Below are 13,154 nucleotides of genomic sequence, written 5' to 3' on the forward strand. Positions count from 1 at the left end.
AAATTATGACAATTATAATTAAGCAGGCGACCTGGTAAACGACAAGCAAGTGCCTTTAATCTCTCTGAAGTATTTCATTGGACTCATTAAGCGTTCATCTCAATCAACTGTGATTTGTTCATTACGAGCAGTGATGAGAAAAGTAACGAATGACACGTGACTACATTTTCAATAAATTCACCGAGATGTTAAATATGAAGATGAAAATCGGTATGAACAAAGTCTACATATGTTATTGCTTATTGAATATATAATATTTATATATAATTATATAAATATATACTTTTTTATTTATATTATAACATTTATTTTAAAAATATTATATGATTAAATTATAAATTTATATATTTTATATTTTAAAAATTAATTCAAATGTATATTTTAATCCTTCGTTTAATTATTATTATTATTATTATTATTATTATTATTATTATTATGTAATATTAAACTTTTTTGTATTTATTTAGTAGCTATCCTTTTATTTTGAAATGTATTTATTGTATATTTACAATTCTAGTTTAATTTAAACTGGAAATATGTTTTAATTTTGAATAGTGTTAAATTTTATGTTTAATATTATTAGTTGGTTAATTATTAAATGTATTTTAGCAAAGTATAAGAATCTGTGACTTTTTTAATAAAAAATGCTGCTAAGCCACGCCCATTTTGTGAATTTCAACGCTTATCTCCATTCTATCAAATAATATTTCTAAAATCTGGGAAAACCGATGACGTTGACATAATTTTGATGATGTCATCAGTTGGCGCCTAAATCTAATGGAAGGAGTTCAGCTGTCAAAATGTGCAACGCTACTGTACACGTGGGTAAGTTTTGTTTACACCGCATTTACACATATTTATACAAGACTGTATCACCTTAAATACACGCAAATACGCGAACTTTCTATTGATAAAATAAGGAATTCGAAACATTTATATTTATGAACAATCATGTCTGATTTGGTGTCACAGGGAGCCAACAGTTATGGTCAGCTCGGGCGGGGAAACACAGAAGATCAAGCCGAGCCGAGGCGCGCCGAAAGCGGACTGCAGGAGGAGCAGATCCGCGCTGTGACCGGAGGAGGCGGACATTCGGCTCTCATCACTGGTTACATGGCCTGTTTTGGCCTATAAATATATAAATTAAAAGTTTTAATAGCAATATGTAAGATTGCGTTGTTTAAAATGAGTAAAAATGTACATTAATTCTTTGTACTTTTGTTGACCTTTTATTTGTGGTACATCGTCGCTCTCTAGTGGTCGAGTTGAAGTATGACAACAACATTCTCCTCAGACTCTTTTTTTATTCTTTATTATTAATCCAACATATTTTTAACAGAAACACTTTCGCAATATACAATAACGACAAGAATTCAGTAATGTGACATATTACATCTGAAGAAGTAACCATAACAAAACATATTCAAATTATAATAGAAAATCGAAAATGTACTGTAGTCCATAGTCTTTTTGGATTGAGCATTTCCTGCACTCTTTAATGTTTTAAAGGGGACCTATTATGCAAAAATACTTTTTAAAGGGGTTTGAACACAGTTGTGTGGCAACAGTGTGTGAATTTAACCAGCCTCTAATGATAAAAAATGTATTAACTTTAGTCTTGTTTTTAAATCTGCCACTATGCTGACACAAAGGCAATTGTAGCTATAGCGTAAACTCTTTTGAATTTAAAGCGACAGTCACCAAATGGCACAATTAGGATCAAAGGCCGTTTCAGAAAGCTATAAAACATTCTTTGTGGGGTGTTTTAAGCTCAAACTTCACAAGCACACTCTATGGACATCTTGTAAAAAGGGCCATAATAGGTCCTCTTTAAAAATATGACAAAGCTCAGACTTAAAATGCTAAAATATAGGTATTATTTTCTTCTATTGACATTTATGAATGTGATATTTCCCAAACATAATAAACAAATTAAAAACAAAACACATTTTCTTCTCTAAAGGTTCATCATGTCCTCTGATGAAATGTAAATTCCAGAAATTTCCTTTAAGAAAACTTTATATCACTCAAAAACTATTTACTACAATTACTATCAACAAAAACATGACAAATACTTCATTCTCCACAGATTCAGGCAAGCTGCTGATGTGTGGACAGAATCACAAGGGTCAGCTAGGGCTCGGTCACACGACAGAGGTCATGACCTTTCAGACCTGCCCCTTACCTGGGTTTGGAAGAGTTCAGCAGGTGTCCTGTGGCTGGGACTTTTCTATTATCCTGACAGGTGAGTGTTTGGGGTGTCAAGTTCATATTTGTTGTGACCGTGGATCATAAAACCAGTCAGTAATGCACTTTTTTGTGAAAGTAAGATTTGTACTTGATCTGAAATAATAATAAATAAGCTTTCCATTGATGCATGGTTTGTTAGGATATTATGAGATACAGCTATTTGAAAACCTGGGGGTTAAAAACAATGCATATATTAAAAATTTAAATATAAAAAAATCAACTTTAAAATTGTCTAAATGAAGTGCTAAGCATAGCACATTACTAATCAAAATGTTTTGAACATATACAGAAGGTTATTTACAAAGTATCTTAATGGAACATGATCTTTACCTAATATTTTAATGATTTTTTTGTTGTAAAAGAATAATCTATAATTTTGACCCATGTTCTTTATTTATGGCTTTCATAAAAAAACATTGCAAACATGATCATATTAAGGAAACAAACTTACCTTACAGTTTTGAGATTTTAGGCCTTTCATAAATACTATTTAGTCCAATTTACTATTTAATGGAAAGACAACATAGTACTCAATGCAAAGAATACTAAATGTAAGTGTTTTTTTTTTTTTTTTTTGGTACTTTATGAATTTATGTGTGTCGATTTCAATTAAAATACTTGTTTTTTAAGGCTGCGACTAAGTAGATTTTTTCTTCTTCAATGAGCCACAGAACTCCACCACAGTATTTATAGAATAAACTTCAGTTTAATTTATATCTGCATTATAAATAAAATATTTTATTCTACAAAAACATTGAACATTTATGACTTCATCCTGTGTTCAGATTTTTGCCTTTAGGACTGTATGCAAGTTATCACATTCATGAAATTAAATATTGCTTCATTTGCATCTTTAAACATCAAATTTTAGAAAACATTGCAACAAGACATTTTGATACGGTCACATGTGAGTGTATTCACACAAAACTTACACACTCATATTTAATGAAAGGGGAAGAGAAACCTAATTGTAACTTGTATATAAGACGATTTCGATCTATTTTAATAAAAAAATAAAACAACATTAGATACATTTGTTTATTTTTTAAGGGGAAATTAAGAAGATGATGGAAGAATATTAGAATGTTTACTGTATCATTGTCTAATTTAAAGATCTTAAGTGACAATGTTTTTATTAATGTTGTTTATTAAGAAATTCTTGTGATTATAAATGGTGTATTTATCAATATATACAGTGCTCAGCATACACGAGTACACTCCTTGTTGAAAATGAATATTTTGATTATTTTCTCAGTGAACAGACAATAATTGTTGGTAGGCATGGGACGATAACTGTTTTCAAGGTATACCGCGGTTTGGAAAAGTCAAGGTTTTAAAACCGCCAAAATTTTCTGTAATACCGTTCCCAAGATATGTGTACGATTTTTTTATTTACTTTTTAATTTATTTTTTATTTTTTAGGACAACAGTATCTCCAAAGATGCCGTTTTAAAATGTAAAGAAATCAGAGTTTTTGAAACTAATGAACAGCAGAAGTCAATGATTCATTTGAATTATTTAGCCTAACATGTTCACTGCTTCAAAATATATTAAATGTTTCTCAAAATAAAATATATTGTGTTAAATGGGGGAAAAGATTTTAGTTTTTACCCAGACATTTAAAAAGAATATATTTTAGAGCAGTGATCACAACACCGTGATACTGTAAAACCGTGATATTTTTATCCAAGGCTGTCATACCGTCAGAATCTTATACCGGCCTATGCCTAATTGTTGGTGCATTTGAACAAAATAGATTTAATTGAAAATTATATTAATTAAAATAAAAGTCTGGGCGCCTAACATCTTTAGAAATAGAAAGATAATACATATAAATCCAAATTACCAAATCAAACTACATTTTATATATTTTTTTAATTGATTATAAAAAATATGATAAATTTTTATAATTAGAGCCTGGCTATTGACCATTTCAATATGTTGATGTCATTGGCCCATAAACATTTCCTGTTTGTTGTCAAACTATTTCATATCTGTGACAAGAGGCAATTCAATCATAACTTGATGTTATAACAGTTATTGTAACATTATTTATCAGTATGTGGAATTTTTCATTTCTCAGAAGCTATGGAAAATTACAATGTAAAACAACAAGTACGTCAAGATCATTGTTATTGTTTACATACCTCAAAATCGTCTATATTCACACACTGTTAAACCCCCTATAAAAGTAATTTTTGCAAGGTTATAATTAAGTGGCTTTTACGTGACTGTTTTTTTTCTGTATTTTGTTTTTCTCTGTTTTTCATTTGTATTTGATTCCATGTCATTTGTGTACCTCTTTGCATAATAATAATAATAATTGAGTGTCTCCGCGTGGTATGGTGGCTCAGTGGTTAGCACTGTCGCCTCACAGCAAGAAGGTTGCTGGTTCGAGCCTCGGCTGGGTCAGTTGGCATTTCTGTGTGGTTTCTCCCTGTGTTGGCGTGGGTTACCTCCGAGTGGTCCGGTTTCCACCACAGTCCAAAAACATGCTCTATAGGTCAATTGGATGAACGTACCGTATGTGTGTGTGTGTGAAAGAGCGTGTATGGGTAAAACATATGCTGGAATAGTTGGCAATTCATTCTGCCGTGACGACCTCTGAAACAGAGACTAAGCCGAAGGAAAATGAATGAATTAAGCGTCTCTTTTTAGGGGTTTATCAGGAGCTCTTATTGTAGTTCTTGTTTAATTCAGCACTGAATGTCTGCTCTCTGATCTGTGTGTCAGGCGATGGTCTGGTCTTGGTTTGCGGCTCTAATGCATTCGGTCAGCTGGGCCTCTCAGTGGAGAAAACACACTCAGCAGAGCCTTTACTCTTGAAGGTGGGAGATTATATTGAGACGCCTGCAGAACAGACTGTGTTTTAGGAATGTAATCAAATAAAATCACGTGTTCTGCTTGCAGAGCTTCAATGAGCCGGTTACTAGTGTGGCTGCAGGACTCAGACATGCTTTAGCCAGCACAGGTATTGCATATTATATAAAATATATATGTTTTAAAGTGTATGTATATGTGTGTGTATATATATATATATATATATATATATATATATATATATATATATATATATATATATATATATATATATATATATATATATATATGAGCAATTCCATGCAAATGTCAACTTTGCCATGAAAAAAATTTAGTTTTTGCCAAAATAGTGAAACCTTTTTTGCGTTTTTTGTGTAGGCTTGTATTTTACAGTGCTTTAAAAATACTAAAAAATGTCTCTGTCGATGTTTTCAAACAATTATATTTGATTCACAAAAGTCACACACGTGACAATTTCACATCCGTCACATCCATAACAGAGAGATGTCACATCCAAAACCAAGCTTTTTCCTTATAAATGTAAAAATGTCAAATAAAAAAAATCAATCATGTTTGTTCTATAGAGAGCCCACTCTTATCCTGTTGATTAGCATAGTTTATTTTTGGTTGTGCAGTTTAATTCACAGAATTTCTGCAAAGTATGTTGTATACTGTAAACTTGCAGACTTTTTTCGTCAAATCCATAACACATTATTTTTCAACAAAACAAAAATTGTTTACAGATTGATATTGACTCTGTGGTCAGATGTTTTGCAAAATACAAAGAGATGTTCCAATGTAGTGTTAACATATACTTTCTCTGTCAATTTATGTTTTGAGATTTTACTGCAAATGTCACACCCATAACGCTGGAATTGCTCATATATATATATATATATATATATATATATTTATATTTATTTATTTATTTTTTATTTTTTTAACTACATTAGAATGGTTAATTATTTGTCTTCCTTCTGCATGCATATTTGTTTTATCAATAAAAAGTTAATATAAGTTTATTTGTTGCATTTAATAATTTAATAATATAATTTTATAGAATTTTTTTACATTTCTTTTAAAAATCATGATATTTAAAGAATCATCTTGTATTGTACTTATATTGTACTGTCTATTGTTTTAAAATGCTGAACATGTGTATAGGTTTTATTTCAACTGTTGTGTTTTTCTCTTTAATTTGTATAATTCATTTAAGTATCATACTGCATTATTTGATTAAATAGTAATGTATTTAAATATTTCGGAAATATTATTTAAGTAATATTTACTTTAAATATTGAAAGAAAAATCTATTTGTGTATATTATTAATATAGGATTATTAATAAACAATATTCTTGTAATTTGTTTTAAATATTGAAAATATATGATCTGAATATTGAAAATATGTTTCATAAATATATTTAATTGTATAATTGGACATTTAATAATATGGGTTATGGATTTATTTATTTATTTATTGTGTGTGTGTGTGTGTGTACGTGTTTTTGTGACATATCAGGACACAAATCTGTATAATGACATAGGTATGACACAGGTATTACAAAAACGAGGTGAAATATGAGGACATTGGTGACATCCTCATTTCTCAAAATGCTTATAAATCCCACAGGATGAGTTTGATCAGAGAGTAAAGCTGCACACTGTCTCCTGTGATGGTTGGGTTTAGGAGTAGGGTGGGGTTAGGGCAATACAATATACGGTTTGTGCTGTAATGTACCCACTTTTCACAAAATGTGTGTGTGTGTGTGTGTGTGTGTGTGTGTGTGTGTGTGTGTGTGTGTGTGTGTGTGTGTGTGTGTGTGTGTGTGTGTGTGTGTGTGTGTGTGTGTGTGTGTGTGTGTGTGTGTGTGTCTAAAGCATCAGGCTGTGTTTATCAATGGGGAACGGGTCTGTCTAGTCACGCTAAGAGAATGTTGAATCCCCAGCCTGTTCCTGCACATCTTTCCTCAAAGGAGCCCTGCCTCGTCCCAGGTAACATTCACACACACACACAACTGAACCTAATTCTTAATCAACCTTAACCCTTCATAGGACACTCATTGCAACACTCATAGAAAAAAAAATCCCTGGAGTGCTACTGTTGGTTATTACAAGACCTTTGAACTTTTATGACCCAGTAAATTATTAAATTGTAATCAATGTCAGTGAAGGTACCATATATGATTCTTCACCCAATAAAAGGCTAAACAACATTTCAAAACACACAACATCTCATAACGATTAACAATAATGTGCATTAGTTCACTTCATTAGGTCAATACAGTTAAAAAAAACGTCCCATTTTATATTAAGTGGCTTTAACTACTATCTAGTTACATTGAAATATAAATACAATGTACTTAATATTGTTGAACGTTTCTGGTGCTCTTGAGGTGGGAAACGGGTATGGTCTGGGACAGGTTTGGTGGTATGGGTAGGTTTTAAAAGGTCATATTTTGGTTTTAAAGGTCTCAAACAACAGGCTGATATGCGTGCAAGGTCAAAATACACTTTCATTGTCTTATAATCTGCATTTATTTTTACCTAATTATCCCAGCAACTCCCATATGAATTGTTCAGTGATGAATTTGTTCCCAAACCCCTCCTTAGTGCGAAGCTAATCAGCGCTGATTGGACCGATCACCCAGTCTATTGCGATTGGTCGACTGGTTTCAGCACGAGACAGAAAGAAATGCCCACCACGGCTACTGTAGCTACAGAGCCCACTGCAGGAATGCAATAAAGCAATGCAGTTAAACACCAACATATAATCTACTTTTAACCCTAACCCCAAGTAATAACAGCGACACACATTCAGTATTAATCCACACAGTGGCAAAAGCTGAATTATTTAGAAAATTGACCGCGCCACCTTTAAGGATCGGATGGTGGTCATAACAAAGGCAAACAGCAGAGGATCGCCAGTTCAGAAATGCATTTAAATCGGTAAAGGAAGAAGCACACGTCGCGTTTTTAACGTGGTTTTGGACGCGATATGTAAATAGCCCCATACAGATTTAACCTGAGAGATACAATACAAGCATTGATCTATAATCGATGATAACACACAATTAAACACATATTTAGCAAACTACGCAGAACGAGGCAACAATTTTAATCACACTTACATGTTATGATCCAGAGTAAGAAGAAACTGGTCCATTTAAACTGTAAAAGTTACTGACAAAGTCCCTGTTTAAGTCTGACAAAGTCCCATACAGTCTCTGCTGCTTCCTTTAATAGCAAACAGCCGACGAATCCAGCGTTGAAGCGTAGGTTATTGTATCACATTGGTATTGTATCGACGTCGATGCGATCAAACAAAAGATCCGAACCCAACTCGATTCGTTTATTCGACGCTGGGTCAACTATTTAGCTGAAGAATAAATACTTTTCAACAAGGTGCACTTTTAGGTTTTAGGGGCTCTTTAGGGTGGGTTACCGTGTGAGGGATGGTCAACAGTGTAATTACAAACATTAATTACAGATATACGTACATGCAGATATTTATTCAAGCACAAGTACAATGTAAAAACATGTATTTACACAATAAGTGCATTGTATTGAATTATTAATTTCAGTGTATGTACATATTAGTTAAGGCCACTTAATATGAAGTGGGATCAAAAAACAATACTAAACTAATACAACAAATTATAGTAAACTGATCTGATTCTCTATTAGAATTTCGATTTATTTAAAGGATAACCCCAAGAGATGCGACATCTCATTTTCAATGGGTCCCAATGGATTGATTACATTAGGAATTGCAAAAATGATTACATTCATAGATGCAGATGAGGCATTATTTTATTTTGTATACTAATTTGGATATATTTCTAACACAAAAATATGTTAGGTTCAAAATTCATTTTTGAAAACATATTCATCACTCTATAGGGCTATTTATTTATTCAAATACTGAGAATGGCCAAAAAAACAATATAATTGATGTAAATTTTATTCTGTAAAAACTTTCAGGTTACAGATGTCAGGTCATCGTCAATAACCTAGTGGTTAAGTGTGCTGACATATAGCACCATGGTGCTCACGGCGACCTGAGTTCGTTTCCCGGCTCGAGGTCCTTTGGCGACCCTTCCCCTCTCTCTGCTCCTAATACTTTCCTGTCTGTAACCTCCACTATCCTTTCCAAATTAAAGATGAAAACCCCCTAAAATAACTATTAAAAAAAGAATACAGATGTCAAAAAAAGGTGTAATTTGGTGTAAGATTAGAGATTTATTTAAAAAAACAATAATTTTTAAGCAAATCAAATGTTGTAATATAAATGCTTTGATAAAATGTGACAAATGAGACACTTAAAACTGCATTTATGATGTTTTCTTTTTACACTACACCAAACAAAACTGTTTTAAATGTGTTTAAATCCAAAAAGCTCAGCATAAATGATGTATTTAAGTTATTATTTATTTAAAACATTTTTCCTGACTTTCTCATCTTCAGGCTTTGGTCATGTGACCACACAGAAGGTCATTGCAGGCTCCGCCCACTGCGCTTGTTTGACAGGTGAGGTAATCTCAAACTCTAATGACTGTCTTTAATCTGATTGGTCGATTTCACAGAAGTGTTTTCCACAGTGAACGGTGATGTGTTCCTCTGGGGCAGCAATAAACACAGTCAGCTGGTCAGCGAGAGCCTCTTCCTGCCTCTTCCTGTGGCTCTGGATCGGTCAATGCTGCGGGACGAGAGGGTGAGCGATGTTCACAGCGGCTGGACGCACCTCGTTGCAAAAACCGGTGAGTTATACTTCACACAAACCTTTATTATTGTTATTTTTTCTGATAAGATGAAGACATTAATAGTTTGTGATGAGAAATGTTATTGTGTGTTGTGTATACAGAGAGTGGGCGAGTCTTTACATGGGGCAGATCCAATTATGGACAGCTCGGACAGACCAATCAGAGCACAGAAAAACAGTCATGTGATGAGCACCCTATCAGATGCCCTGTTGAAGTTAAAGCTTTATTTGGAGCCACACAGGTATGATGTCAAATACTGCAGAAAAAGCATTTATTTTTTCCTTTTTAAATATTGTATTTAATAAGACCGTACGTGGTAGAGTAAGAAACAACTGTCTTAGTTTAAACCTACTCTTACTATCCTATAAATCTATACACTACCTGACAAAAGTCTTGTCGTCGATCCCAGTTGTAAAAGCAACACATAATAACTTGACTTCTAGTTAATCATTTGGAAAAGTGGCAGAAGGTAGATTTTTCAGATGAATCATCTGTTGAACTGCATCCCAATCATTACAAATACTGCAGAAGACCCGCATGGACCCAAATTTCTTAAAGAAATCAGTCAAGTTTGGTGAAGGAAAAATCATGGTTTGGGGTTACATTCAGTATGGGGACATGCGAGAGATCTGCAGAGTGGATGGCAACATCAGCAGCCTGAGGTATCAAGACATTTGCGCTGCCCATTACATTACAAACCACAGGAGAGGACAAATTCTTTAGCAGGATAGCGCTCCTTCTCATACGTCAGCCTCCACAGCAAAGTTCCTGGAAGCAAAGAAGGTCAAAGTGCTCCAGGATTGGCCAGCCCAGTCACCAGATATAAACATTATTGAGCATGTCTGGGGTAAGAAGGAGGCATTGAAGGTGATTCCAAAGAATCTTGATGAACTCTGGGAGTCCTGCAAGAACGCTTCCTTTGCCATTCCAGATGACTTTATTAATAAGTGATTTGAGTCATTGCAGAGATGTACAGATGCAGTCCTCCAAGCTCATGGGAGTCAGACACAATATGCATTCTTTTTCCACGGCAGCATGACTTTATTTATATTCTATACTGGACATTATTTCTGTTAAGTGACACGACTTTTGTCTAAGCAAAGTACGACTTTACTGTTCTAATTAAAGAGTTAATATTCAAGGCATGATCATATTTTATTTTGGTAAAATAAGCATAATTTAGAGGCCTTTGCCTCAAATAAGGCACTTCTGATACCAAATAATCAACTAGAAGTCAAATTATTATTTATTGTTCCTAAAACTTGGATAGGCGACAAGACTTGTCAGACAGTGTACATCTTAATACATACAATGCAGAATTAAATGACAGCTTATCCCAACATATATCGAATCACATTTTTCCACTATCCCCTCAAAAAAAGAAAACAATTCTCTAATGAAAGAAAATAAATAATAAAATTAAGCTATGTCACAAATCAAGGATTTAAAATAAACCAAATGCTTAAATAAAAGAAAAGTCACTCTGAAGAATCACTTTTCCTTTTCCATATATATACTAAAATGTTAAAGATAATAGATGTTTTTGGGCTCAATGTAATTACATTGTTTAGACCCTGGTAACTGTGGTAAAATCGCTGTAATGCATTTTGTGGTTTATTGGAAAATGGCAGCAAATATGAAATTTTAAATTATTAAAATGTTCAATAAATGTATGAATTTTGATATAAACACAGAAGCCTATTTCCACACATCATGTTTTGGTAAAAAAAAAATCTTATGTTTTCTTTATTTTACTATTTATTGCTTTTCTTTTTTCATTCATTTACTCGTTTCCTTTTAAACCTGTTTTAACACATTTTAATCTTTTTTTAATCATTTTTAATTGTTATTTTTATTTCTTATACTTGTATTTCATGTTTCTTTTATCTTTGTTTATGTAAAGCACTTTGAATAACCGTCGTGTAATGGTATTTCTTTCAATTACCAAATGTGCTAAATAAATAAAACTTGCCTTGCCTAAATAAGTAAAGAAAATTGATAAAAAGTTTAAATTATTTAGATTATAAAGCAAAAATTTTAAGGTTAAAAATGCTAAATAACGTCAACATCAAGTTATAAAATAAATAATTAGTCTTTAGTTGTTTTTTTTCTCTCATAATATTGATTTAGTTCATAATTCTGACATTTTTCTCATTTATTATGACTTGATAGATCATCATTTAGAATTTCGAACTAATAATTTCAGTTTACCTCATAACTTGGCATGTCATAAAAATTATTATAATTATTTATTATAATTACAAATCTTGTTTTTAACCATTATGTGCTGGAAATTGGCTTCCATAAATAAACAAGTCTTCATCAGCTGTAGGCAACGTATAGCATTTATCAGCATTTCTACAGAATTCAACCAGTGCATGACCCTATAGCTCATCATTTATAATTACAGTGGCTTTAAACGCAGCTCAGAATCACAGCTCTACATAGGCAGACGAATGCAGTGTGTGTTGTCTTCCAGCAGGGGGCGAACACACTCTGCCCCTTCCCACAATGCCTTTCCACATCCTGCCCAGAGACACAGGCTTGATTTGAATTGAAGGTCATGGCTTACCTTAGAGAAAGCAGCATCCGTCTGCATGCGTGTTGAAGACAAAGACTTGAAGACACACTGTTTCAAACTCCATCTGAGGTTTTAGATGTTTGCTGCGTCAGTGGAGCTTGAAATCAAAGAACAGCCTTCAGATATTGTGAGCGAGAGAAAAGAGACGCTTGGCATTTACGTCTTTTTAACATCCTGCTTTCAAGTTCAGAGAGGGACACGTCATGCAAACATTGTCAAACATACTTCTGGATTTCTTTTCATGACTCTGTTTATGCTTTTTCATGCACTTGGCAAATTTTGGATTTTTTAAGAGGTTTTTTATTTGTCTAATATAAAGAAAACATGCAAAATACACTTTTAAATATTCATTTTGTTATGCTTTATTACTTTAGTCTGTAGATTTCAAATAATGTACTTGTTTTTTAAGTATATTTTCTCTAAAATTAGCATTTTTGTGCATGTTTTTTCATGCACTGGGCAATTTTTAGATTTTTTGAGAGGCTTTTTTTAGTCTAAGTTAAAGAAAACTTGCAAAATACACTTTTAAATGTTCATTTTGTGGGTCTTTGTTAATTTAGTCTGTAAATTTAAATTAATGTACATGTTTTTAAGGGCATTTTCTCTAAAATTAGCATTTTGTGCATGTTTTTTCATGCACTTGACAATTTGTAAAAAAATTTGAGAGGCATGTTTAGTCTAATATAAAGAAAACATGCAAAATACACTTTTAAATGTTCATTTTGTTGTGCTTTATTAATTT

At 32.6% G+C, this 13,154-nt stretch overlaps 1 protein-coding gene across 2 annotated transcripts in view; it reads left to right on the forward strand.

The window, feature by feature from the left end:
* The first annotated feature begins 748 nt into the window (after positions 1 to 748).
* The window catches only part of sergef (secretion regulating guanine nucleotide exchange factor), a 168,593-nt gene continuing 156,187 nt past the window's right edge, over positions 749 to 13,154 (forward strand). The window contains exons 1-9 of one of the 2 annotated variants that reach the window (XM_056451743.1): positions 749 to 825; positions 973 to 1,108; positions 2,090 to 2,245; positions 4,984 to 5,078; positions 5,161 to 5,221; positions 6,950 to 7,063; positions 9,536 to 9,598; positions 9,670 to 9,828; positions 9,933 to 10,072. In XM_056451743.1, the coding sequence (XP_056307718.1) occupies positions 778 to 825; positions 973 to 1,108; positions 2,090 to 2,245; positions 4,984 to 5,078; positions 5,161 to 5,221; positions 6,950 to 7,063; positions 9,536 to 9,598; positions 9,670 to 9,828; positions 9,933 to 10,072 (972 nt within the window). In that variant the 5' untranslated portion in view covers positions 749 to 777. The remainder of the gene's footprint in view (positions 826 to 972; positions 1,109 to 2,089; positions 2,246 to 4,983; positions 5,079 to 5,160; positions 5,222 to 6,949; positions 7,064 to 9,535; positions 9,599 to 9,669; positions 9,829 to 9,932; positions 10,073 to 13,154) is intronic. The other variant, XM_056451741.1, reaches the window with a different exon arrangement.

The sequence above is a fragment of the Danio aesculapii genome, chromosome 25, assembly GCF_903798145.1.
Source record: "Danio aesculapii chromosome 25, fDanAes4.1, whole genome shotgun sequence".
In the NCBI taxonomy this organism is placed as follows: domain Eukaryota; kingdom Metazoa; phylum Chordata; class Actinopteri; order Cypriniformes; family Danionidae; genus Danio; species Danio aesculapii.